The sequence below is a fragment of the Pongo pygmaeus genome, chromosome 14 (genome assembly GCF_028885625.2).
Source record: "Pongo pygmaeus isolate AG05252 chromosome 14, NHGRI_mPonPyg2-v2.0_pri, whole genome shotgun sequence".
NCBI lineage: Eukaryota > Metazoa > Chordata > Mammalia > Primates > Hominidae > Pongo > Pongo pygmaeus.
The window spans coordinates 105,721,894-105,749,261 of NC_072387.2; the positions used below are offsets into that span (position 1 = coordinate 105,721,894).

Consider the following 27,368-nt stretch of genomic DNA (forward strand, 5'->3'; position numbering starts at 1 on the left):
ACTCATTTGAAATGCTGTCGAATGAGACACCAAATTGCTGTGGAGACACTAAATTTCACAGAATTTGATTATGCTGTAGGGAGAAAAGGAAGAAACAGAGTATACTTTGTAGCAGGAGTATAGGGCTGAGTAAAGGGTAATAGCTGTTGATCACCTGAAATCTTCTAAATATAAAATGCCTCAGATCATGGTGCCCAGCAATCAATGCACTACACAGACGAAAGAGCTTTTTTGTTTCAGTACTGTAAAACTATTTTCTATGGTATAGGTATAGTCTTTGTATTTTCTTGATACTACTACTGTTTCTGCCTATCTTTGCAAAAATGTCAGAATCCATTTCTTTTCATTGAAAATCTGTATATATTTTCCATTGTCAAATTGTATTTAATTACTCATTATCATGAAAAACTACTAGTTATTCTGATTTTGATTTTACTTAAAAATATACAGCCTTCTACTGTCCTCTCCTTTGAACATCTCTAAATAAAAATTGCACAGAATTTTTCTTAAGCTACATAAAAATACTAAATACCATTTTTTCAAAAAGTTCATTCTGAAAAGAGAAATGTCATATAAACTTACAATGATACAAATAATTTACTATTCAAACATTAACCATTCTACAAAAAAAGCTATGTACTTACTTTAAATGTCGGTGAGAGATAATTTTTTAGCAACCAGAATTTCACTGGTGTTTTGGTGTTACGCAAAACAGAAAGCATCATAATTCTGTATAAAAGAATATTAAATCCAATATATGTTAACAGTAACAGGAGCTCATATACATTTAACCTTGAAGTGTTTTTTAAAATTTAATTTTAATTTTTTAAATTTTACTTTAAGTTTTGGGATACATGTGCAGAACATACAGGTTTGTTACATAGGTCTTTTAAAGGCTTTTAAATAATTGAAGGTATAAATTAGAAGGTTTTCACAATGAAATGTGAAGAAATAAACTAAAATATGGTTTATCAAGTATGTAATGTGTAAGGATGAATACATATACATCATGGTAGCTTCATCTGGGCCCAGTTGTCTATGACTGTGTGATTAATATTAAGTCTACAAACCCCGAAGAGCTGAATGATCTATCTATATTGACAAATTCACTGGATGGGTCATTTGGTTTGCTAACCTAAACCTCCGAATGGAAAGGATACAAATGAATCTGAAGTTCCATTTTAACGTATCAGTGCTACAATTCAAATATTTTTGAGTTATTCTCTGTGACCTTTCTATATAAACTGTTTTAAAATAGCCTTTTGTACTTTGCAATATGCATTTCTCCCCTCATTCCCTTCCTTTTTATAAAACAAGGTTTTCTTCACTGGAAAAGGATAATTTACTGTAGTAAATTTTATATATATATAGTAAATATTGTATATATAAAGTACTGTAAATATATATATCATGTGCGTGTGTGTGTGTGTGTATATATATATATATATATATATTCTTACCTATCCAAAATGTCTATTTGCTAGCCTTGAAGAAAACCAATATTCCAAATCAAGCCAAACTCATGAAATTTCACATTTATATATACTTACCTCATAATTTTAAGTAAAAAAAAAAGCAAGGTGTAAAGTAGTATGTTCTTTACCATTTGGGTAAAAGGACTTAAAAAACTGAAATAAATAAATAAATATACACACATATATATTTACGTGTGTGGGTGTGTGTATCTCCTTAGCAGGATATAAAAATAACACTATGGGTTTCCTGTGAGAAAAGGAACTGAGTATCACGGAAACAGAGGTGGGAGTTTTTTTTTCCCAGTGTATATTCCTTTATTTTTTTTTGAAATTTGAACCATGTAAATATTTCTTTTTCAAAATATAAGGTTAAAAAATATACCTACCTTAAAAAACGTTCATATAAATGACCAGAAGCAACTGAAAAAATGTTTAGGACATCTTTTTCCTTTTTGTCTTCTTTATGCAAGCTTACTGTGAAACTTGGAATAAAAAAGTAATTGACATTTCTTAAACATACATATGGATTGTATGCCTAAATACTAAATATAAGCAATAAATATAGAAATGTATTTCAAAATAGTTAAGCTATAAACACTCTATAATATTTACAAACTAATATTAAAATATTTGACAATATCATTTGAAGCTTTATGAGTTTTTTTTTAAATTTGTAATGTGGAATATAATTATATTGTCTCTAGGTGAATGGGCTGGTATTTTTAAATTTTTGTGAGTTGCCAAAGGTTGTTTTCAGAACAAAGAATGAATTACAGCTTGACATGGCCATATCTAGTGTACTGAAACTTTAAACAGGCCAATGAGGGAAGGAACAGAATGCCTAAGTGTGGAACTACGGCACAGCAAGAATTTATGTGGTAACAGGGTAGGTTTGTGAATGCTGCTGATGGGGCTCACCCAGGCTAAAATATTTTTAAACCATCTACAATTTGGAGCTCCTCTGACCAAGCAGATTTTCTCCTCCACGCAGGGTATGGAGTACCCTCTTGGTACTCTGGATGACTTCCATGACAAAGAAAGCACTAGGGAGCCATGTCTACTCACTGGTTTACATCATGGTAGCGTCATCTGGGCCCAGCTGTCATTTTCATTACATATTTGGAGCTAGACCAGCTCCATTTCATTTTTGTATAGGCCCATTTCATATATAAAAATGACTGAATCTTTTATTTACAGTATTCATAACATATAAATTCATCTTTTTCTTCCTAAACATTTATTTTAAAATACTTTTTATATAAACAGATATTTAGAATGAATAAAATTTGGTAAACAACTTAAAATCACCATCAAAGGTATTTTGCAAAATATAAATTGTTATGACAGAAGTATTTTTCAAATCTTGTAATCTCCCAAATAAGAAAAGAAGGTGATTCAGTGGCAAGAAAAAATAATCATTCTAAGTTAGGACTAAAACTAACATGAAAAAAGTCAAAGCATCATAAGACACACAATACTATGTATCTGGAGCAGTTAATGTCCCAAAAACTTACCATCTCTGTTTCTAACAAAGCATTTTGTTTTTGGTATCCTTTTTATGTAGCAAGTGGCTATACCATAATTGAACAGTTATCCTTAATCATTCTTATCTATACCTTCTAACTTTAATGGAAGCTTTTAGACAGATACTCTTAAAATTGCTCAGATTCTATTCCATTATCTCCTGTCAAACATACCTACCCTCCAAATCATCTCAATGAGTGGACTTGATCCTTTCTCTATCAGTAACTTGTTCAAAGCACACACTGTAAAGTAACATGATTTTTCTTACCAAACAAGGAGTCAACTATAGAAAAAGAGGCTTAAACTGGGCAAAATCCAAAATGATGGAAGTGCTTTTGACTACTATAACCAAATATATTTAAGTTGTTGAATCTACTTTGGCTAACATTTCTATTTCTTATCTTTGATCAAAATGATTAATGGTTTGCCATCATAGCTCACATAGGGTTCAAATCTCTAAAACGGACATTCAAAGTTCTTTACAATGTGCATCTACAGGAGACAGCTTTTGTTTTTGCTCACCTAACATCTGTTCCCCTTCTAGTAACAACCTGGTATTTTGGGGGGAATCATTACTCCTCCCATCTCATTCTATGAGGTTTAGGTGGGACAGGGCTTCCCACCAGTTCTAGAAGTAGGCATATGACTCATGCTTGGTTATCAGAGTCACAGAAATCAGTTCACTTTGGGACACACAGCTATAGTTGGACCCATGAGTCAGCCTTGGAACTTTTATTGGTACTGTTTGGAAAGAGGCAACTTCCTTCCACTGGAAACAGTAAACTTTTACTTTTAAAAGTCTATCTTAAAATGGAGGAGACACAGAAACAGTAGACCTAAGAGATGGAGAAAGATTGTTTCCACACCACATCACCCAGTGGCCAACACCAGGTGTACTCCTGGATTATTTAGATATCTGAGCCAATATATTCCTTGTTTCTTTTTTGAGACAGGGTCTCACTCTGTCACCCAGGCTGGAGTGCAGTGTTGCAATCTTGACTGACTGCAGCTTTGACCTCCCAGACTCAAGCAATCCTCCCACCTCAGTCTTCTGAGTAACTGGAACTACAGATACATGCCACCACGACTGGCTAATTTTTAAATTTTTTGTAGATACAGGGTCTCACTATGTTGCCCAGGCTAGTCTTGAACTCCTGGTCTCAAGCAATCCTCCTGCCATCACCTCTCAAAGTGCTAGGATTACAGGTGTGAGCCACCACGCCTGGCCTGTGTTCCTTTTTAAACTAACAATAAAACAGTATAGGTATCAATCTAACATAAACAGTCCCTATTATTTTCAAGTTGCAGCTAGCTAGGCTACTTTCTTTTCTTTGAGGAACATACCCAATCATTTTGTCTTCATGTGAGTGCCTTCACTCAGTCTTTTACTTTTGAAATCCTGTCTGTCCTTTAAAACAGATCTTTGCCACACACTTCTTCAAGGAGTATTTCCCAAGGTTCCTTGTAAGTGGATATATAATTTTTCTCCATTGGTTTGTATAGTATTTTATTTTCATCTGTCTTATAGCTCTAGTTTCCTATCTTGTACACAGTAGTAACATTTATGTATTTATCTTATCCCTCCTAGATTAGAGGACCTTTGCCTTACTTAAAATTTTCACTACCTGTGGAACTTCCACATACTAGACTTCTGGATCAATCTAGTGATATATTAAAATATTCATTAGTAATTACCTTTTAATGGAATCCCACAGTCCTTTCGTTTTTTCATCTTCATCGGTAAGGATATCTTCCTTAATTTTGTCTGTTTCTTTTTTCACCTAGATAGCATGGCAAAAAAGATTAGAAATTGGCTGCTTTAAATATTGTGCTGTATGGTTAGAAAGTGAAACATATTGGGCGAGATTACCCATAGAAACTAGATTGACAGTTGCAGTAACCAAAGACAGGCAATATCTTAGCACAATGTTGTAAACAATCTGGTCTTCAACTATCAATTCAACCTCTTTGTTCAGTTTCTTCAGTGGTTACCTCCATATTGCTAAATAATGTACTTACACTTGTGTTTACTAATTTATCAGCTTTAGGCATTATCTACTAGTATTTCTGAATTCAGAGTTTAGACATTATTCACTCTTTGTGATGACAGATGAATAGCTCACTTATCGTCATCTTTCCCTTTCCCTATTTGTCTGGAAATTTTGGTAGTAATATGTTTATCTTCAGTTCTTCTATTGAGTATTTTTTGTCACTTTAAATAATATTTAAATCTCTTATTTTTTTATTCCCACAATCCCAACAGTTTCTTTTGTATAATCTGTTTATAAGGACACTACTACTTCTACGATTTCCTTCTACCTCCCAACTTATATTAAACCTTGACTTTAGAATTTGTAAATATTGATAACATTTACATTTAGTTCAGTAAACATAATTGTATCTGTTGCATTTTGCTATGGTGATTCTAAAACTTGAAAATCAGTAAAAAGTTTCATTGTGACAATGTAAAGATTAACCACTGAAGAGTCGGAAAAGCTACTAAAACTCTATTTCCTCTGTACAGTTATAGTTTTAGTATAGTACAGCATAGTTATAGTTTCCTCCTATGGCCACTGTGCCACTCCTAGAAGACTCTTGCTGGTTTAGATGAATTCTCCTTTCTTACATTCCACCAGCAGAGAACTATTTTTTCCTGGAATTTCATTGTCCTTATTTTTTTCTTGTGGGGAGATATACAAATATGTCTTCTTTATCACAGACATAATCTTTTCCAGTTTATTACTCATGTTATCTAATTGTCTGGAATTCTTGTCTACCTGAAGACATTTTTCTTAAAGTTCAACAATTAACTGTTTCTTTCTAGATTTTCTTTACATTGGTTTACAGATTAGTTTCACCATTTCTTGAACTACCTATCTTTCTTGATCTTGATCTTGATCTTCATTGTACTGGCAAACGTCTCCAAGAAAGGGTATGAAAAATAATTTTTCTAAATCTTCACACTTCAGAAACTAACATTTTACCTTCACATTTGATTAAGAATTTGGCTAGATACAGAATCTTGGGTTCAAAATAATTTTCCTCAAAATACTGAAAGCTTTGTTTTGCTGTCTTTTAACATCTAAGTATTTTGAAAATGGAATTCAGATGTTAGTGTTGTCATTCTATTGCAGTGACCCACTTTCCTTCTTAGTAGCTATTATAATCTTATATGGGCCATTTTCATTCATCCTACTTCGTAATTTGTGGACTCTTTGGACATGAACATTTTTCTCTCTCAGCTTTACGACACTTTCCCTCCTCCATCTTCTCCGTTGTTTCTGGAATTCCTCTTAGTAGGCTATTGCATTTCATGGGCTGATCCTCTATGTTGCTTATCTTTTCTCCTCCCTGTTTTTCTATCTTTTTACTGTAATTCTGAGAAAGAGGTGGTTAGGAGATAAAACTGTGTTATTAGAAAACAAACTGAAGGCGGCCGGGCATGGTGGCTCATGCCTGTAATCCCAGCTCTCTGAGAGGCCAAGGCAGGTGGATCACTTGAGGTCAAGAGTTTAAGACCAGCCTGACCAACATAGTGAAACCCCACCTCTACTAAAAATACAAAAAATCACACAAACATAAAAATTAGCCAGGCATGGTAGCACATGCCTGTGGTCCCAGTTACTCAGGGGGCTGAGGCAGAAAGATCACTTGACCTTGGGAGATGGAGGCTGCAGTGAGCCAAGATCGGGCCACTGCACTCCAGAGTGAGCAACAGAGCGAGACTCCGTCTCAAAACAAAAACAAAAACAAACTACTGAAAGACGTAGGGTATGGGTAGGCTGTACAATATTTCTAATTGGTATCTTTCATCATTCATAAAAATTCTTAGCCATTATTGCTTCAAATGTTACTTGTACCCCATTCTTTAATTATCTTTGAAATTCCATTTAGTTTACTTTTATTTACCAACAAATACTCATAAAGTGCTTTATCTTATCTTCATAACAGTCCTGTAAGGTATATTCTATTGTTAACCCCATTTTACAGGTGAGGAAATGACACAGAAAGAGATTAAGTAATCCGTCCAAGGTCACACAGCTAGTGAGTGGCAAAGCCAGTTTTAAATCCACTACTGGTAATCTTAGACTTTCACACTAGCATGTGTGTGTGTGTGCGTGTTAATGCTCTCTTCTATATTTTCTTTTTTTCCTGTCTCTGTTGCATTCGGTATACTTTTTCTGGCCTATCTCCCAACTTGCTAATTTTCTCTGAAGGCATGTTAAAGCTATCTACTGAATTATTAATTTTGGTATTGTATTACTCAGTTTCCAAAGTTCTACTTTAAAAAAATCTAATATGCATGTTTTACAGTTTCATGTTCCCTGCAATTATTTTTAAACTCATCTTTAATTTCTTTAAAAAAAGTACAGCTGTTTCAGAGGCTATTCTAATAATTCTAATATCTTTCAGTCTCTAATATCTTTGAGTCTAATATCTTGAGTCTAATATCTTGAGTTTTCTGTTTCTGCTGGTTTTGTGTATTTGGTTAACTTTGACTATGAGTTGGCCTTCATACTAGAAAAATTTGATTTGCAGCTTAGGCTACTGTAATCTTATTCCAGAGATTTATGGATGTCTCTTCCAGATACCTCTATATCCTATCAATCTGGAACAATTTTAGTACCAAGTCAAGGATCAGGATTCCCTGGCCTACTTAGCTGACACAAATTTGGGCTAAAAGACTATGAGGAATAATTTTTTATGTTTCATCCTTAGCCTGAAAATAGAGCTAGTTTATTGTAGAGAGGGTCTTCCAATAGATTATTTTATGTGGCTTCTGGGTTCTAATTTTTGTCCCCTAACCCATCAAATTAAATAAAAATGGCAGTTAAAGTGTGACAGGACAGAAAAATGTTCCCAAGACAACAGTAGCTTCCTTGCGTCAAGAGAAGTTTCTGTGCTTATTTCACTAGGCTCGAATTTTCCCTTTAATTTTGGTTTTGGGTTTCATTATTATCCTTATTATCTTATTATTCTCAGTTCCTCATTGTTTTTAAAAATTTTTAAAAATTTTATCTAATATTTTCACTACTTTTAAGCAGGAGGGTTGGTCCAAAAAGAATCTGCTATCATTAAAAACTCCGTTTCTCTCCCTCTTTAAAAAACAGCACCTTCTCTTTTTAGAGCTAATTTTTCAGTGCATGTTCTTGATCTCATCTCTAGAGTCCAATTTGTAACGTTATTTGGCTACAGATAGATTTAGCAGATATATTTACGGTTATCATAATGTAAAAAAAAAATCCTTCTATCTTCAAGTTCTGTTTTCCTTTGTGAACTTAATCCTCTTCTTTTTTTACTGCTGGAGTTCAAATATAACATTTTAGGTTGTAAAATTGTAAAGTTAGTTGTAAAATAAATCAATTAATTAAAAAACAAAGAAGATAATTCTTAATATTAAGAACAAAGCCTATAAAAAGTTCTGCCCCCACATACTTTTACTTCCAGTATCTTCCTTTTGAAGCTGTTTAATACAACAATGATATCTTCTAGGTCTGCTTGAGAGTCAGTTCCTTCATGCCTAAAAGTAGAAAAATGTGTCCATAATTAATTTAAGAATAGACATACAATTATGATGGCATAACAGAATCAACTCATTTTGCAATAAACGTAAGTCCAATATCACTAGTGCATATATCATGTTTTTCTGTTTCTATAGTCAATTAAGATATACTATAATATGCTGTAGTTTTCAAAATTATCCAATAAATTTTAACTCAGTACACATTAAAATTGTACAAAAGTAACTCATTAAATTCAATACTACCCAATCACTCTGAAAGTTCAAATTATGGCTTATCTTTGCTGTTATATACGAAGGCTATCACACAACTAAAATCTTTCACATCCCTGATATACTGAAATGATAATTACAATTTTTTACGCTTCAAAGTTGTTTATATATCAAAGAAGTTCTACACTATCCAACTTTTTAATATCCACCAGCCATTTTCAAATGCCAAAATTTGAAGTACATTGTTAAAATAACGAGACTGAAAATGTGTCTATGATGTCCATCTGCATCACTTGAATGTTTCCATTTTGTATTACATATAATGCAGTTTTTTTCTCCCATTTTCAAAATTGCTTAAACAAATATGGCAACTGTGCTCCATAATTATTTTTTCAAACTATTCTCACTATGGACTAAAAAGTTCTATCATATTTACAATAAAGTTGAATTTTGTTGAAGGGGAAGCAATCAGATGTCAAATTAGTAGTTACTTTTGAGTTGTTATATATAATACATACTTTTAACATTTTTCCAAAATGAACACCTGGGGAGTCTAGCACTATCATGACTGGCACGTCTTTGACTTTCTCTTACTCCCAATTCCTGAGCTGAGGTGGTTAAACCAAAGTAAAAGGAAGAACTCTGTCCAACAATCACCACTAGAAAACAGAAAGAAGCCAGGTGTGATGGCTTACACCTGTAATCCCAGCACTTTGGGAGGCTGGGGTGGGAGAATCGCTTGAGTCCAGGAGTTTGAGACCAGCCTGGGCAACACAGTGAGACTTCATCTCTGCAAAATTTTTTAAAAAATTAGCTGGATGTGGTGGCCAGTGCTGTGGTCCCAGCTAGTTAGGAGGCTGAAGTAGGACGATTGCTTGAAACTGGCAGATTGAGGCTCCAGTGAGCTGTGAGCCGTGATTGTGCTATTGCACTTCCGTCTGGGCAAGAGAGACCCTGTCACAAAAAAAACCCAAAAAAACAAAAACAAAAAACAAACAAAAAAAAAGGATCTAACTTGTATAGTAGAAACATTGCCAAATTTCTTAAAAACTTTCAGCTGCTTAAAGTCGCAAACACTACTCAAGGGCATTGACAACTTTAGCCATTTAATCCCCTGTCCACTGAGACCCAGAGTATAAAGCCAGCTAGCACAGCACTACAGCTAGACCTAGACAAATTCTAAAGCAAATCTCTTTCCACTTCCATCAGGTAGCAGAGGTACTAATGGTGACGAGCTCTCATTTTACTTCAGGCACTGTTTTTTTTAATTATACTTTAAGTTTTAGGGTACATGTGCACAACGCGCAGGTTTCTTACATTATGTATACATGTGCCATGTTGGTGTGCTGCACCCATTAACTCTTCATTTAACATTAGGTATTAATGCTATCACTCCCCCCTCCCCCCTCCCCTCACCCCACAACAGGCCTTGGTGTGTGATGTTCCCCTTCCTGTGTCCATGTGTTCTCATTGTTCAATTTCCACCTATGAGTGAGAACATGGTGGTGTTTGGTTTTTTTGTCCTTGCAATAGTTTGCTGAGAATGATGGTTTCCAATTTCATCCATGTCCCTACAAAGGACATGAACTCATCCTTTTTTATGGCTGCATAGTATTCCGTGGTGTATATGTGTCACATTTTCTTAATCCAGTCTATCATTATTGGACATTTGGGTTGGTTCCAAGTCTTTGCTATTGTGAATAGTGCCGCAATAAACATATGTGTGCATGTGTCTTTATAGCAGCATGTCTTATAATCCTCTGGGTATATACACAGTAATGGGATGACTGGGTCAAATGGTATTTCTAGTTCTAGATCCCTGAGGAATCACCACACTGACTTCCACAATGGTTGAACTAGTTTACAGTCCCACCAACAGTGTAAAAGTGTTCCTATTTCTCCACATCCTCAGGCACTGTTTTAAGCACTTCATAGATGCTCACTCGCTTAATCCATATAACCATCGTTTGAAGAAAGTACAATTATTATCCTAGATCCAAATTGAGTCTAGATAGTCTGGCTCTTCACCACTGTACTATCAGACCTTTACCAACAATGCTAAGCACCTGAAACCTCTGGATACATGAGGAAAATGAGCAGCTTAAATGAAGGGAACAAGCTAAGCAGTCAGAGGAATGGACTTCATTGATAAGGCATTAATGCAGAAAAAAGGGAAGCATTCAAATAATTCATATTCTCAATGAGATTCCAGAGAATACTGAATCTCAGTACAAGCCATTTACTTCAAAATGACAGAATTCACTGTGTGTCAGAAAGCATGATTAATTTAAAAAAGCACTCATACATGTGTCTCCTAAAATTCTAAAAAACAATTTATATTTTCAGAGAAGAAATGTAAATCAGATTGGCTTCATATTTTTCATCCAAAACACTAACTGGTAAGAAACAATGATGAAGCCTTGTTTCAAGCATTCTGAATAAAATTATAATGCTGTTATTCAATACTTAGGAAAGTTATAATTCATACGGAACTGCAAAAGAAATTTTTAAACCTTTGAGGACCACCTCAAAGTTTTAAACATTTGAGGGTACACCACTAATGTCTCTGAAAAAACTTATTTGTGGAAAGGTGGTGTATATTATGATATGGCAGGCAACATTCCATGTTTAGCATACACTGCAGTAGTTAGAAAGATAGACCCATTTTTGTTGTTGTTGTTACTCAACTCTTTTGCAGCTAAAGTTTTGGTTGATAATTAGATTCTGCTAAACAGATAGATACATTTGCATGTTATTTGGAACTTAGAAGTGAGAGGGGCAATGTGCTGATGCTTGCCTAGCTTCTTTTGTCAAGCACAGTCATGGAGACATTGAGGTTTTCTACTTCAGTGTTCCAGTGTGTAATTGCTTAGCTTTCTGGGTACCAAAGGCCAGTTGATGTGTTGCTGGTAGCAGCTTCTAGCTTTCTCTCACTTCTGATGATGGGAAAGTAGCAGCTCTTTCTGGTTGGGCAGTTCCTTGGCTTTGTTCTCAAGCATTCCTAGGATCCAGCCCTCCTGGAGAGCTTGCTCCGCCAGTCCTTCCCAATACAATGTAAAAGCATCCAATTGCTTGTGTTAAATACTTTTATGATAATATGGGAAGTCAGCCATCTGCTACGATTTGAATGTCCCTTCCCTCCAAAACTCATGTTGAAATTGTACTGCCATTGTGGCAGTACTAAGAGGTGGGACCCTTAATAGGTGATTATAGGTGATGAGGCTCCACCCTCATTGGGTGGAAGTGGTGCTACCACAAAAGGGCAAGTTTGGCCCTCTCTTGCTCTCTCTTGTCCTTTTGCCTTCTGCCATAGGGCAATGCAGCAAGAAGGCTTCTGCCAGATGCTGTCCCTCAATCTTTCCAACCTTCCAGAACTATGAACCAATATATTTCTGTTCATTATAAATTGCTCAGTCACAGGTATTCTGTTACAGCAGCAAAAAATGGCCTAAGACTCCATCTAAACAAAAAATGAATGTGAAAATTAAAAGACCTATAAAAACTGTGATCAATAGTGAATTCATTAAAATTTACATTTAACTAATGGTAATATGATAGTAAAGAACTAAATAGAATATTGGGGGTAGGGGTAAAAGGATGCTAGAATGCTTCCACTGAAACATCAATGAGATAGCTACCAGACACCAAAGTGAGTATGCATAGTCATCCATTCTCAATACCCTCAAAATATGCAGATTGCCCCTCAGAGCGATTAAGCATATAAAAATGTTCAGAAAAGGGAGTGAGATGAAGGCAGAAGAGTTTCCTTACAGAGAGCTGTTGTCAGATTGTGAGTCTCCATCACTACACCCTGTGAGGACGGAAGGGGAAGAGTATTGCCTTCTCATTCTAAACTCAGTAAGGTAGACACTTTTAGGAGAAGACACTTTGCAATACATATTCTGAAGTTGGGATGCACAGAGGACTCATGTCTGGGAAAGTTAAAAGTGTACATGGAGCAGGATTGGATATTTGAGGACTGATTTATTGCTCTAATCGAGGAGTCAGGAGAGTGCTTACTGCCTCTGCAACTGGTCTGAACTAGAGTTTGTTGGGCAACTGATGTCTAGGTATTTCCACAGATCAGATGCAGCCAAGAAGGAGAGCGATTTGGTTTTGTTGTTACCACTGGGTAGTCAGGTGTCCTGCCAATATGGCAACCAGGAGGTATGAGGAAACCACACCAGCAGAACCAGGGAACTAAAGGAGAGTGAAGTACAGCAATAGAGAACTTTAAAGAGTCCACAGAGAGTGAGTTTTAACTACTGCAGAGCCAGCAAAGTTACGGTGGACCAACTCAAGTACCTGCGGAGAAAGAACAGAAAGCCTTGTTTGACATCTCTGTCCTTCCTCCTATAAAAAACATGGGAGAAACAGTTCAGTCTCAAAGATACCGAACTAAAATTGATTACAAGTGTTACTCTGGCAGAAAAGATTTTTCTAAAGATTTCAAATGAGAAGTCTAGCACAATAATTTGGCATTAAAGGTGCATAAATAAAGTATCTAATATTCTCTACAATTAATTAGGAAAATCTGAGCAGTATTTGTCTAATCTTGGTAGAACTACAAAGAAATAAAGGAGAATAATTTTGAGACTTTTTGTATTCAAGGTAAGTAACAGCCAATACTGAGTATACACAAATAATCTGCAGTTAATGACTACAAAAAGATTGACAGACACAGAAAGTACACATTGTGGGCATTATGCCTCAGAAGTGGAAAGCCAAATTTAAAAAAATCAAATAATTTAGTCATGGCTTTAAAATCTGAACTTAGAAACTCATATCAATATTATTTTAGCTTAGATTTTTAGCAGGTTTCAGGAATATTTTTCCTAATTATAAAGGTAATATCAATTAGAATTAAAACATAAACTAGGATAAACAATATCAGTTTTTGTTATATTTTACATTGACCTCATTAGACTTTTTATTACACAGTAACATGTATTTTTTTCCATTTTGGATAGCTAGTGACATTAATCATATGTGGAATTAAATTATGACTAAGTATATGGTTTTATTGTTTATAAGCAATACAAATTTGTAAGTTATTTCTACTGCCAAAAGTTGTCTGTGAATGAGAAAAAACAATTTTCACTAATATGTTAGTGGTACTTCAAATATAACATCAAGAACTATTTTCTCTCTAAAACATCTTTATGAACTGTGTATGATAGAAAATAATAGTAAAGAAGATAAAATAGAATCTAAATCATGTACAGTTTGTTTTACATAATACATGTGCTATTGTATAACTGTATTTGTAAAAGAAGGAATAAGTGGATAGGAAATGGACATTTACTCAATATTCTACAATGATTTTCCCATTTAGTCCTTAGCAAAACCCCACAAGGGAGGTAGGATTATTCCCTTTTGTAATGAGGAAATAAAGACTACAAATAGCAAAGAAACCTATACAAGATCATACAGATAGTTGGTGGTACAGAAGGGATTTGACTCACAATTCATATACAGGGCTTTCCCTTTGCAAAACATAATGGTGAAACGGTAGTGGCAGATATAGAAATGCTGAGTTCCTGGCAATGCAGTTTGCACAAAATTTAAAAAGCTGAAACAAAGCATGAATGCTTCTTAAAATTATATCTTGAAACCATGGCTTTTATAAGGGTCAATATAAATGTTAGTCTATTTTGCTCATTTTCTATATTACCATAGCACTCTTTTACAGCACTTAGAACATATAATAGTCACTCATTTTCTTGACTATCTTTTCTACTGGAATGAGTTTTGGGAGGGTAGGAACTGTGAATTTGTAATGGGAATGACACAGCAAGGTAGCATAGGTTGCTGCACAGGCATTAGAACATACCCAAATGGGTCCAAAGATAAGAACTCAGAGGTACCCTTCCTGCCTAGCAAACTGGGCTTCTGTTGTCCTGCCTTCCCTTCAAACAGACCAGAACTGACCCATGCTCTATTCCCTTATATATACTGCTAGTTGCATGCATGTTCTCTCTTTCTCTCTGCCTGACTCCTCTTCATTCTTGCCTGATGTGACCTAGAGATGGAGTCCTTCCTGCCCAGGATTTGTAAGTAATAAAGCTCTGAACTTATTTCTTATTGTGGTAGTGTATTAAATTTGCACCACCCATTGGAAGAGCCAGGGACTATCCCAGACCGAGTTTTCTCGGGGATGCTGGGGAGAACACAATGTTGGGTTCCCAGTGTCACCGCGACGGTCAGGCAAACATAAATTGGACATGGGTCAGACAAGAGCCACACGGGTATCTGTCAGTATAAACAAGTTTCCTGTGTGAGGGAAACTGGGTCTAGGGTCAGACAACTATGAATTAGACCATCCACCAGGTAAACGAAGTATCCCATGAAAGGCACACAGTAAACATTCACATCCAGCTGCCTTTCATTCCTCATTAGGGCAAGGTCACTAGCCACTCCAGTATTGGAACTCAATTTGGATGGGGGTTCTCAAAACAGCATTGTTCAACTGCTTATCTCCAATACTCATCCTTATTTTTGCCTGCTTATTCCACCTCACCAAGTGAATTCTGTCACTATAGCTTGTATTATCTAGTGTTTTGTAACTTATAAAGGAGACATGCAGTAGTACAGCAACCCCCACTTATTCACAGGGTATAGGTTTGAAGACACCCAGTGGATGTATGAAACCATGGATAGTACCAAACCCTAAATGTACGTTTTTCCTATACATACATGTCTATGATAAGGTTTAATTTATAAATTAGGCACAATACTCTTGCCTTTTGTGGTCATTATTAAGTAAAACGAGGGTTACCTGAATATAAGCACTGTGATCCCATGACAGTTGATATCATAACTGAGAATGCTACTAAGTGACTCATGGGCAGACACCTGACAAAGGAACGATTTTCCAGGTGGAACAGAGCAGGATGGTGTGAGAGGTCATCACACTACTCAGCAGTGCATAATTTAAAATGTAGGATTTATTTCTGCAATTTCCCACTTAATATTTTTGGACTGTGGTTAACCATGGGCGACTGAAATCACGGAAAGCAAATTCTTCTTCTCCCCTTTTCTCCCCTTCCTCCCCATCCCCTTCCTTCTCCTCCTCCTTCTCCTCCTTCTTATTTTGAGACAGGGTCTCACTCTGTTACCCAGCCTGGAGTGCAGTGGCATGATCATGGCTCACTGCAGTTGCCACCTCGTGGGCTCAACTGATCCTTCCACCTCAGCCCCCCAAGTAACTAGGACTACAGGCGTGTGCTACTGTGCCTGGCTACTTTTTTGATTTTATGTAGAGGTAGGCCTTGCTATATTGCCCAGGCTGGTCTCAAACTCCTGGGCTCAAGCAATCCTCCCACCTTGGCCTCCCAAAGTGCTAGGATTACATGTGTGAACTACCATGCCTAGTCTAAGTGTAAATTTAAAGTTTCTAGGAACTGTCCAATTGTTCAAAAGTGGTTGTACCATTCTACATACCCAATGGAAGTGAAAAACAGCTCCTGTTACTCCATATCCTCACCAACACTTGATATCGTCATTCTTTATATAAAGTTAGTCATTTTAATAGATATGTGGCATATCTCGTGGTTTTAATGTAGATTTTCTTAATGACTAACAATGTTAAATACATTCTGTACTTGTCCATATATCTTCTTTGGTAGAGTGTCTGTTCAAGTCTTTTGCACATTTTTTATCTGGTTATTTGTTCTATTGAGTTCTGATAGTCTTTATATATTCTGTATATAAATTCTTTGTCAGATAACATGCTTGGCAAAGATTTTCTCCCTGTCTGTGGGTTGTCTTTTCATTCTCTTTTTCAGTCATTTACATTTTAGTGTGAATATTAACGCATTCTGCAATACAAATGATGTTTAATAAAGGGCTTTCTCAGATCCTGCTGGGATATATGTCATAATACATGATATGTGAACTGTATTAACTTTCCAAACAAAAAACTTCTAAATTCTAAAACACATATGGCCCTAAGAGTTTTAGATGGGAGATGTGCATGTCTACCCTCTTCCTGGAATGTTCCATCTGTGGTATGACTAGTAACTTCCTATTAATTCTTCAACTCTCTTGAGGTACTATATCATCTCTAATGTCAATACTGACTTCCTCCTACCCACCTCTACCACAGAACTAAGCATCCCTGGCTCTGTGTGCATAAGCCATTAAGCACATTTATTAACTGACACTATGAGTTAGGCACAGTATAAAATAAAGGGGAAAGAGTGGTGAAAAAAAGATACAGTAACCCCTACTCCTATATTATCTTTGTTGAACACAATGTGTGGTATAATAAAAGTTGCTCAGTAAGTATTTATTGAAAGCAATGAAATCTAGAGATATTTATTAAGGGTATAAAAAAGACTTTATCAAGAGTTGGCAAACTATGGCCAGTAAACCAAATCAGGTTTATGGTCTATTTTTTTAATAGCCCTAAGCTAAAGATGATTTTTACACTTTAAAATAATTGTTAAAAAAATAATTTTGACAAAGACCACATGTGCTCTCAAATGAACATTAAATACTTACTCTTGGCTCCTTACCAAAAAAGTGTGATGACTCCTGCTTTCTACTATGGCTCACTGATGAACAGGAAAATTTTTGTGCAAAAAAAAATTCCAAATTGAATATAACCCAGGGATAATGGTGTTGTTATATAAGATATAATGTACACTATATTGTCATTAAATGATCAAAATATCAATTATGCTGATACAGGGAAAAGTCTAAGAGCCTGAATTTGTGGGGGCTGGCCTGGCATTGGGGCTGGGCAACAGCCCAGGGCTTCTGGAGTAGGCCTGGTGGTTGGGCAGGCTTGGAAACTGAATCTACCAGGCAGATTTGGAGCTTGGGGCTACAGGATCTGGCAGCTCAGTCTTCTGGTACCAGCATTAAGTTGGGGCTGTGAGGCCTACCTGGCTTTGGGTTTTACTAGGGTGAGCATGGTTTTGGGGTCCAAGGCAAAGTCTGCTGCTCACTTCCCTCTCCTTCCCCCAAGGGGGTATCTCTCCAGCTGTGCTGTATCAGGTTGAGGAAGGAGTGATGCATGTAATGTAAATTATCCTACACTCTTCAATGTGTCTTTCCTATTTCCGTGCTACACTTCAGTGCTGTAACAGCTCACCTCGTTCCTCAGTTTTTATTAAGGTAGTTTCATGTGTGGAGTGGATAGTTGTTCAGATTGATGTTTCTGCATGGGTACGAGCACCGGAATGTCCGATTTTGCCCTCTTGCTGATGTTCAGACCTAAACCAGTCATCTTTTTTTTTTTTTTTTGAGGCAGAGTCTTGCTCTCTGTTCCGGGCTGGAGTGCAGTGGTGCAGTCTCTGCTCACTGCAGCCTCTGCCTCCCAAAGATTCAAGCAATTCTTGGGCCTCAGCCTCCTGAATAGCTGAAGTTACAGGTGTGCGCCACTATGCCTGGCAAATTTTTGTATTTTTAGTACAGACGGGGTTTTGCCACGTTGGCCAGGCAGGTCTTGAACTCCTGGCCTCGTGATCTGCCTGCCTCGGCCTACCAAACTGTTGGGATTACAGGCTTGAGCCACTGCGCCAGGCCAATCTTAACATTTTAATTGTTGTTTTGATTATCTTGGTTGTATTACACTAAAAACGTATTTATGTGTAAAAATTTAAAAGCAGTCTGCATAACTCACCCAACTATTTGATAAATATCTTCAGATTTTCCTTGGTGTAACCTCAGTATCCAAGCACCTGGATTTGCTTTTAATTGAAAATACCCCTTTTAAGATGAGAAAAAAATAATCATTGAGTAATATGACTAAAAACCATCAAACTGCTCATGAATATATGAATGATCCAAGAAAGTATTTACTAACTGTAGAATGAATAAATTCTATAAATCAATTCCAAGAGATTTTACAATAACCTGTTAAAAATATTATTAAAGTATGATTTTCCCCATTTTTGTTTTATTTATCTTATTCAAAGATTCAATTTTGTTTTCTGCAAACTGTTCAGCAACAGCAGAATAAAGATTATTTCACTTTACTCTTAAGAAAACAGAGAATTTCACCAAAACATCAAATTAAATATCATCAATTAAATAATACTTACATGATTGGCCATCACTATTGTATCAACCACAACAGGTTTATTTTTTGTGCCTAGTGTGAACTGCAGACCCTGAGGAGGCTGTTCTGTCACTTTATCAAAGCATTGTCCTTCCAGTAGTAAGTATTCTAGCTCATATTCTGCTGTAACAGTTTTCTCAGTCTGTGGAGGAAGTATGTCATTGTTTTTGGTGTTATGTAAAACTCATAATACAAAATTTTGAAATAAATAAATGTGACTATTTTAATATTGGCCAACGTATTTTGGTGGGTAACTTTAAGTATTTATTTTACACACGAGTGAATTCATGAGTTGAATTGATTTCTTCAAGACAAAAAGCTTATGATAAACTTTTTCTTTTTCATGATATCAGCTTTACCTGAACCTCATGATACATGCACCAATATAACCAAGCAGGAGAGACGTGAACATGAGATTTAGATGGGAAATTCCTTAAAGAATCTGCTTCAGTTTGCTGTTGTCCTGAAGCTCCCACTTCAGACTTGGCAAGAAAGCTAACTTACTATCTACTGGCTTTCTTGTGATTAAAAAAATTCATGTCTATAATCAACTAATTATAAATTGATCAATATATTTTTAAAGTTAATTTTACAAAATAAAAATTAATTTTCCACTTCCAAAGTGGAAAGAAGAAAAAACAGAACGTACCTCAACAGAATAAACACTGATATAAACATCAACACACTGATTTCTATTTCTTGTCTTCATAAGTTTTTTTTTATAAGAAAGTAACCTGCCTTTTCATTAAACATGGTTTTCTAAGAACACGTCTCTGTCTCTATAAACATCATTTTAAATGGCTGGACATTCCAGTTGTTTCCGGATTTTTCTCTATTGCAAATGTTATAATAAATATTTTCAAGATAAAGCTTTTTCTCTACTTCATATGAACAGCATGACTAAACACGAAAATAAATCAAACAGTGATTTTCACAGACAGAATTCTGTTGAGATGAAAGACAGCAATGTTACCTATATCTAATCTTATTTCACCATATTAGGTTTTCAACACTACTGTTTAGTGTGTTTAGGATATATACTATTTGGATATATTCTGTATTGTATAGTTGTTTTCCTTGACTGCAATTATCTCAGAAATAATTACAATATTTGTTTACAGCATTTCTTTCTTGATTCTTGTTATTTTACTGCTTTTAAGAACAAAAAATAAGAAACTTCTTTGAAGACAGTATTTATTTCAACAACTTTAGTTGAATTCTGAATTAGCTGTTGAATTACTATTCTAGCGATGAACTTCATATAATTTATTAACCTATATCCAGAGTCTTTATAGGAATTTACTTGACTGGAAAGATTTTCATGGGATAGTCTCAGAATAATATGAGAATGTTAAAAATTAGAAAAAAAATTGTAGAGATCATGTAGTTCAACACCCTCACTTTACAGACAAGGAAGCTATACACCAAAGTGACTGTAAAGTAAAGCTTAATTATTTTATTATGAATTATATACTAGGGAAGAATCTAAATACACTCACCCAGTTTGTGAATAACAGTATCTTCTTAATTTTATAATATATTAATGTGAAAATTTCTCTTGTTCCTATATATTTATATAACAGACTTCAATTCTGTTGACTTATTCAAACAACAACATAAAAACATAGCCAATTCCTTTCCAAAGAGTTCTTTCTAGTGAATATTTTAAGTTTTCATAGAGGTGATTTAAGTTAAATTAGTTCCCATTTTCAAAGCTCATTTATTTATTTGTTTGTTTGTTTGTTTGTTTGAGACAGGGTCTCATTCTGTTGCCCAGGCTGGAGTACAGTGGCACGATCTCGGCTCACTGCAACATCCGCCTCCTGGGCTTAAGCGATTCTCCCACCTCAGTCTCCAGAGTAGCTAGGATTACAGGCATAGGCCACCACTCCAAGCTAATTTTTTGTAATTTTAGTAGAGATGGGGTTTCACCATGTGGGCCAGGCTGGTCTAGAACTCCTGACTTCAAGTGATCCGCCCATCTTGGCCTCCCAAAGTGCTGAGATTATAGGTGTGAGCCACTGTGCCTGGCCACAAAGCTCATTTTTAGCAAAAATATGAAAGTTAGTGATCTTTTTTGATGCTTATGTTTCCATCTTCCCTTTTTTATTTTCTGTTTTAAATATTAATTGTTGATACCAGATATAAATTTAATACCTTTCAAATATAACCTTGAGAATGTATTAATTTTTTAATTATACTTTAAATTCTGGGGTACATGTGCAGAATGCGCAGGTTTGTTATATAGGTACACACATGCTATGGTGGTTTGCTGCACCCATCAACCTGTCATTTACATTAGGTATTTCTCCTAATGCTATCCCTTCCCCTAGCCCCCCGGCCCCGCGACAGGCCCCAGTGTGTGATGTTCCCTTCTCTGTGTCCATGGAACATATTAATTTTTCTAATAGGATATTAATTGTATTGTTCTTCTGTGGCTGAATAGCTAAGTGTCTTCCTTTAAACTTAAGAAAAGGTTAAGTTTAATTATAAAGATCAACATTTGGGTTTGTTAACAATTGTCTGTAAATATGTTCATCTAGTATTTTTGTTGCTATTGAACGTGATTTTGTGTAACTGCAGACACATTTTCCCAAGTTATTAATAGCAAAGCTATAACACATATCTTGATCTGTGATATAAACTCTGACAAGCTATATGATAGTGGAGATGGATAAATGATAGTACATCTTTTTCTTGCATCTTATCTCAAGGCAGGTGAAGGCTGAACTTAATGACTTTAGTGCAATCTGAACTTCAAGAAACTATTCAGGACTCTGGGCAAAAATCCAAGAAAAAGTTAAAGGAATTAGTTTTAGATAATTTGGTGGTTTCAGGCATATAAGGTACGGTAGTCTTCCTTTATCTGTGGTTTCTCTTTGTACAGTTTCAGTTACCCTCAGTCAACCGTGGTCCAAAAATAAGTGGAAAATTCCAGAAATAAACAATTCATAAGTTTTAAACTGTGCACTGTTCTGAGTATTGTAATAAAATCTCGCATGACAGTGCTTGTGTTCAAGGAACCCTTATTTCACTTAGTGACCCCAAAGCACAAGAGTAGAGGATGATGACCTACTTTTATAATTGTTCTATTTATTATTAGTTACTAAGGTTAATCTCTACTGTGCTTAATTTGTGAATTAACTCTTATCATAGGTAGGTATGTATATAAAAAAACAAAACATGGCCGGGCGCAGTGGCTCACGCCTGTAATCCCAGCACTTTGGGAGGCCAAGGTGGGTGGATCACAAGGTCAGGAGATCAAGACCATCCTGGCTAAGATGGTGAAACCCTGTCTCTACTAAAAATACAAAGAATCAGCCGGGCATGGCGGCGGCCGCCTGCAGTCCCAGCTACTCGGGGCTGGGACAGGAGAATGGCATGAACCCAGGAGGTGGAGCTTGCAGTGAGCCGGAGCTTGCAATGAGCCGAGATCACGCCACTGCACTCCAGCCTGGGCAACAGAGCAAGACTCCATCTGAAAACAAAACAAAACAAAACAAAACAAAACAATGTATATAAGGTTAGGTACTGTGTGTGGTTTCAGGTATCCACTGAGTGGGTGGGGGTATCTTAGAACAAATCCCTTGTGGATTAAGGGAGACTTCTATAGTACAAGTCTTCTGATATATAAATTTTCAAGTTTGTTAAGGTTTTGCTTAAATTTTAAGTTTTGCAGAAGGGACAGAACTCTTCACTGCAAATGTGACCTTTTCCCAAATCTTATAAGTGTTTGATGGTGTGAGATATAAATTTCATATATTATGCACTCAGAGAATAAACTGAGCCTAAGATGAAGTGTTCATCTAATTCATAATATAGTATTATTTAGGATCTATAGCATATCTCTGGCAATCAAACACAAATTCTTTCACAATTATATTTGTAATGAATGTATCAATAAATATCAATAAAACTGATATCAAAATTATTTATGTTTCAGAGGGATTAATGCATTTTTCTGTGAATTCATTTTAACAGAGCCACAACCTATTCCTGTTAGCAATCTTTTATTTATTGCATCTTCTCTTTCCTTGGTAACCACCATTGTTGTTCCAGGTATTTTGACATCTTTCATATATATGCTGTGATAAAATGTAATTAGAGAGTCTTTGGATGCAGTTCTAACAATAAGCGCTGAGAAGAGCAACACATCTGAACTCCAGGTAAAAGTAACTGTCTCACTTTCAGCTTTTTTTTTTTTTTTGAGACAGAATCTCGCTCCGTCACCCAGGATGGAGTGCCGTGGCACAATCTTGGCTCACTGCAACCTCTACCTCCCGGATTCAAGCAATTCTCCTGCCTCAGCCTCCTGAGTAGCTGTTATTACAGGTGTGCCACCATGCCTGGCTAATTTTTCTATTTTTAGTAGAGATGGGGTTTCACCATGTTGGTCAGGCTGACCTCATGATCCACTCGCTTTGGCCTCCCAAAGTGCTGGGATTATAGGCGTGAGCCACCGTGCCCGGCCTAGCTTTCTTAATCATTTTTGTCACCTTTAATTATGAAATTAATGCTGGTTGTGCAATAATGTCAATGTAGTGACAATCATGTGAACAAAGTCCTGCCAAGGGAGATCACCTAAACTATGAGACACAGGAAATTTTCCTTCATCCTAGTCTTCTAACTTCAGAGTTAGAGCTAGTGTTCATCTGAACAACTTCTAAAAAGACGCTATTAGATTTGACACTCACTACAAAAAAAAGTTTTAGTTAATCTCCATTGGCTGTTGAATAGCTGCTGAAATTTTCACCAGCAGACTCAATTTAAAATCTTTCCTAAGCTGTACTAATTTATCCCACTACAAACACTTCACACTTTTGGATAGCATGTTTAAAAGTTACCTTATTGAGTATATTGCCGTACTCTCTTCATGAAGAATTCCAGACTCTATTAAGAGATCTGACTGATCATGGAAAAAACAGCGATTTTTTTTTTCACTTCTTGTAAGATTCATTTGTTAAGTTTTTCTCATTAATGCTATTAGTTTGCTGCCTTTTCTCTAAATTTGAAGGACTGATATTAGAAGATGGTTATGACTGAGTTTTAGGTTCTTTTTTAGGTGAGTCCAGTTGGGAGTGATGGGGAGTATGTTACAGAAAAGTGATTTAGGATCCCACAGAATCCACACACAAGTGGATCAAAATAAACTTAGCTAGAAGGAAAATCTTTAGGCAAAAGATAATGCATAAGAAGCATGAGAAATAAACATTATAAACAATCTTAACCAAATTATTACAGGTAAATGTTTATGCTTCAGTCAAGGCAATGGCTATATTCTACAGGAGGTATCAGACACAAAGAGTTGGAAATAGGTCAGAGGGAGGACAATAAGGAGAAGGAAGTATTTTTTCCTCATTTTCTGGATACCAAGTGATATGGTTTGGCTCTATGTACCCACCCAAATTTCATGTCTAATTGTAATCCCCACGTGTCAAGGGAGGGACCTGGTGGGAGGTGATAGGATCACGGGGGCAGATTTCCCCCTTGCTGTTCTCATGGTAGTGAATACTCATGAGGTCTGATGGTGTGAAAGTGTGTGGCACTCCCTCACACTCCTGCTGTCATGTGAGATATGCCTGGCTTCCCCTTCCACCATGATGCCATGATTGTTTCTGGAGGCCTCCCTAGCCATGCGAAACTGTGAGTTAATTACGCCTCTTTTCTTTTTAAATTACCCAGTCTCAGACAGTTCTTTATAGCAGTGTGAAAACAGACTACCACACGTATCTTAAATTCTTCCAAAATGCTTCCCTTTTTTGTGGTTTCTGAATTCCTTTTCTCATTCTAGAGTCAATGTTTAAAAGACTCAGTTTAATCCTTTCTTTCTGTGCTGTGAATTACAACAGCTGAGGAAGAGAAGTCTGACTACTCACTAGACAAGGGTCATACAGGGGGTGATGAGAAGCAGGTATACCTGGCCTGTAGTATACCGCAAATTTTGTTTCCTACTTTCTACCCTAATCTAGTTAGGACTACTTTCTCTGGCTATGAGCTGTGAGGCCAAAAAAAAACCAACAACAACAAAACAATTTTGGGTGAAATTTGCCCTCTGAGTTAAAAACTAAACTTGAAGAGCAAAATAAGTACTCAATGGTGTTGTACTAAGTTGCCAAGTGTTCCTCTCCATATTTTTGGCATTGCTCATCTTAGAGAAATGTCTTTGCAAGCTAGTAGTCTGAGGCAAAAAGAAAGAAAGAAAAAATGTAAAGACGCCTAGGAACTTGGAAGACTAGAGAAGCTGAGTTTGGAAATTAGAAAAACTTAAAAATCAAAGGAAAGATTGGATCAGGACCTAGAATCATAAAAAAGAATATTCTGGTAAACATTCATAGTATGATCGCTCACTTGCTACAATTGTAATAGCTTATAAGTATTTATCCTGTTTCTCTCTCTTTATATGACTATACACAATAACTTACATCCTTTAAGTGAATATTATCAAGGTCACAGTTGCTGTGTACTGTTTCAACCAACCAGCCTTCTGGAGTAATCATGTTGAGGATTAGGAGGGGTGATTCAGGAATATCCAAAAATTTTGCCACTGGTCCAAGAGAAGAAACGTCATTAGCCCCTGACATCAGTTCTGGTTCCAGAACAAAACGGTAAAAGCTGTTAATAAAACATAAAAATACCTAATGTGATCAAAGCTGAGATTTTTCTTTTAAAATATTTTTAAAATTGAAAATGGCTTAATGATCTGACCAGAAGTCTACAATCAAAAAGACTAAGATGCATTATACTGCAGAAAAGTTAATGCTTATAAGAAATAGACAATCATTATTTTGTTGACACTACTATCTAAGTCTATGTATATTATCTACCATTGTTAACTATTCCTTAATGAACATGATTAGAATCCCTTTAAGATATACCTGACTTATGCAGGTTCTAGGAGTTTATGATCTGTTATTGTATTACGATTTGTATGCATCCTCCTTCAAATCTGACCATGGTCTATTTTTCAGCTATTTTATTAACTTTTACCACCACTAATAATATGAAGAGAAATGGTAGGAAACAAGAGAAATTCAAGCTGAAATTCTAGTACCACTTTTAAAAGTTCATCTAAAAACAAACAGGATTAAGTTGAAAGCAACTGCTTAATAGCACTTTTAGACTTAACTTCAGTTTTGCTGTATTTTAACCTCATCCTTCAATATTGTGCACAGAATTACTATGTTATGCTATCAACGCTAGTGGCTTTTACTATTTTGAGACTGCAGTCAAGGTGTCAGCTGTGCTGTAGTTCTCTCAAGGCTCAACAAGGGTAGGATCTACTTCCAGGTTCATCTAGTTCCTCAAGGGCTGTCTGAATGAGGACCGCAGTTCCTTGCTGGTAGTTGTCTGCAGACTGCTCGCAGTTACTTCCCAAAAAGGCATCTCCAACATGCTTCAAAAGAGAAGCACACAGAAGAGCCACAGAGAGACAATGTCAGCAAGACGAAAGTCACAGTCTTTCATAACCTAATTGCAGAAGGGAAATTCCATCACTTTTGTTTTATGAGAGCCAAATCACTAGGTCTAGCCCTCACTCCAGGAGAACTTTCAGAGTGTGAGTCCCAGGCAGTGGTGATCACTGGGAGCCATGTCATGCAGATAGACGAAGAAAATAAAAAGAGGAGAAACAGGAGAGAATACAGTCATGAAGTAAATGTTCAAAACAAATTCTTGTTGCAGTGGAAATATCAAAGAAAAAGTATTCTCTGAACGTTCTAAGTAGCAATTTCTTTGTGATTTAGTAAATACAATTTCAGTGGCAAAGAGAAAGTTAAAGAGAAACTGCAGTGGAAGGTACAGTGAATGAGATATGAAGACAGAGTCTGACCATTCTTTAAAGAAATTTAGTTAAGAAGGAATGAAGAAGAGGGAAAAAAAAGACTCTAGAGGAGAGAAAGTTAAGGGAGCAACTTTTAAAAAAATTGAATAACTTTAAGGACTGAAAGAAAAAAGCTAGTATACAGATTAAAGATCCAAAAGAGAGAATATGTGATATAGCAAGGATCCAGAACAAACAGGAAAGCATTAGATCAAAACAGAGAGGGAATGTTTACCTAAAAAAGAAGAAAGATGCCTCATTCTTTCCCTACAATACAGGAAGGCTGAGGAAGTATAGCAGTTAAGAGTAAGAAGTTGAGGGGATTCCCGCCCTTAACCTGTCTCATCTCTGAGAAGAATAAATTTACTAAAAGGAAAGGGCTGGGAATAAATGTGTATGCTAGATTGCTTGATATATGCTACTGAGTTAATAAGATTCTGTTGAACTACTAGTTAAAAATATAACTGTATACTCTAATACATTATTTCATTTAGAAAGTCAATTCTTTCCCTCCCAGTAGATTATGCTTGCTTATATGTTCAGTAATCCTATTCTTTATTATATAATGTGATGTTTTATAGAGAGGATTCCTACTCCTGTGAATAAAAATTCTGTACTCATGGAACTAACAAACCTTTCAATTAGTAGCTAAAAAATTTAAAGTTTTTGTTCAGATGTAAAAAGGCATGTGATAAAATTTAAAATACAAAAGATAAATGAGAAGCATAAAAACTCAATGAGATATAT

At 35.9% G+C, this 27,368-nt stretch overlaps 1 protein-coding gene across 3 annotated transcripts in view; it reads right to left on the reverse strand.

The window, feature by feature from the left end:
- Positions 1-27,368, reverse strand: part of UGGT2 (UDP-glucose glycoprotein glucosyltransferase 2) — a 274,645-nt gene that overhangs the window by 62,361 nt on the left and 184,916 nt on the right. For 2 of the 3 annotated variants that reach the window (XR_008493479.2, XM_054447364.2), the window contains exons 27-33: positions 25,225-25,414; positions 18,786-18,944; positions 18,365-18,450; positions 8,436-8,520; positions 4,695-4,780; positions 1,862-1,957; positions 645-729 (exon numbers count right to left, since the gene is read on the reverse strand). Coding sequence is in view for 2 of the 3 variants with exons in the window: in XM_054447364.2 (XP_054303339.2) it covers positions 645-729; positions 1,862-1,957; positions 4,695-4,780; positions 8,436-8,520; positions 18,365-18,450; positions 18,786-18,944; positions 25,225-25,414 (787 nt within the window). In the remaining variant the exon portion in view is untranslated. The remainder of the gene's footprint in view (positions 1-644; positions 730-1,861; positions 1,958-4,694; positions 4,781-8,435; positions 8,521-18,364; positions 18,451-18,785; positions 18,945-25,224; positions 25,415-27,368) is intronic. The other variant, XM_063651063.1, reaches the window with a different exon arrangement.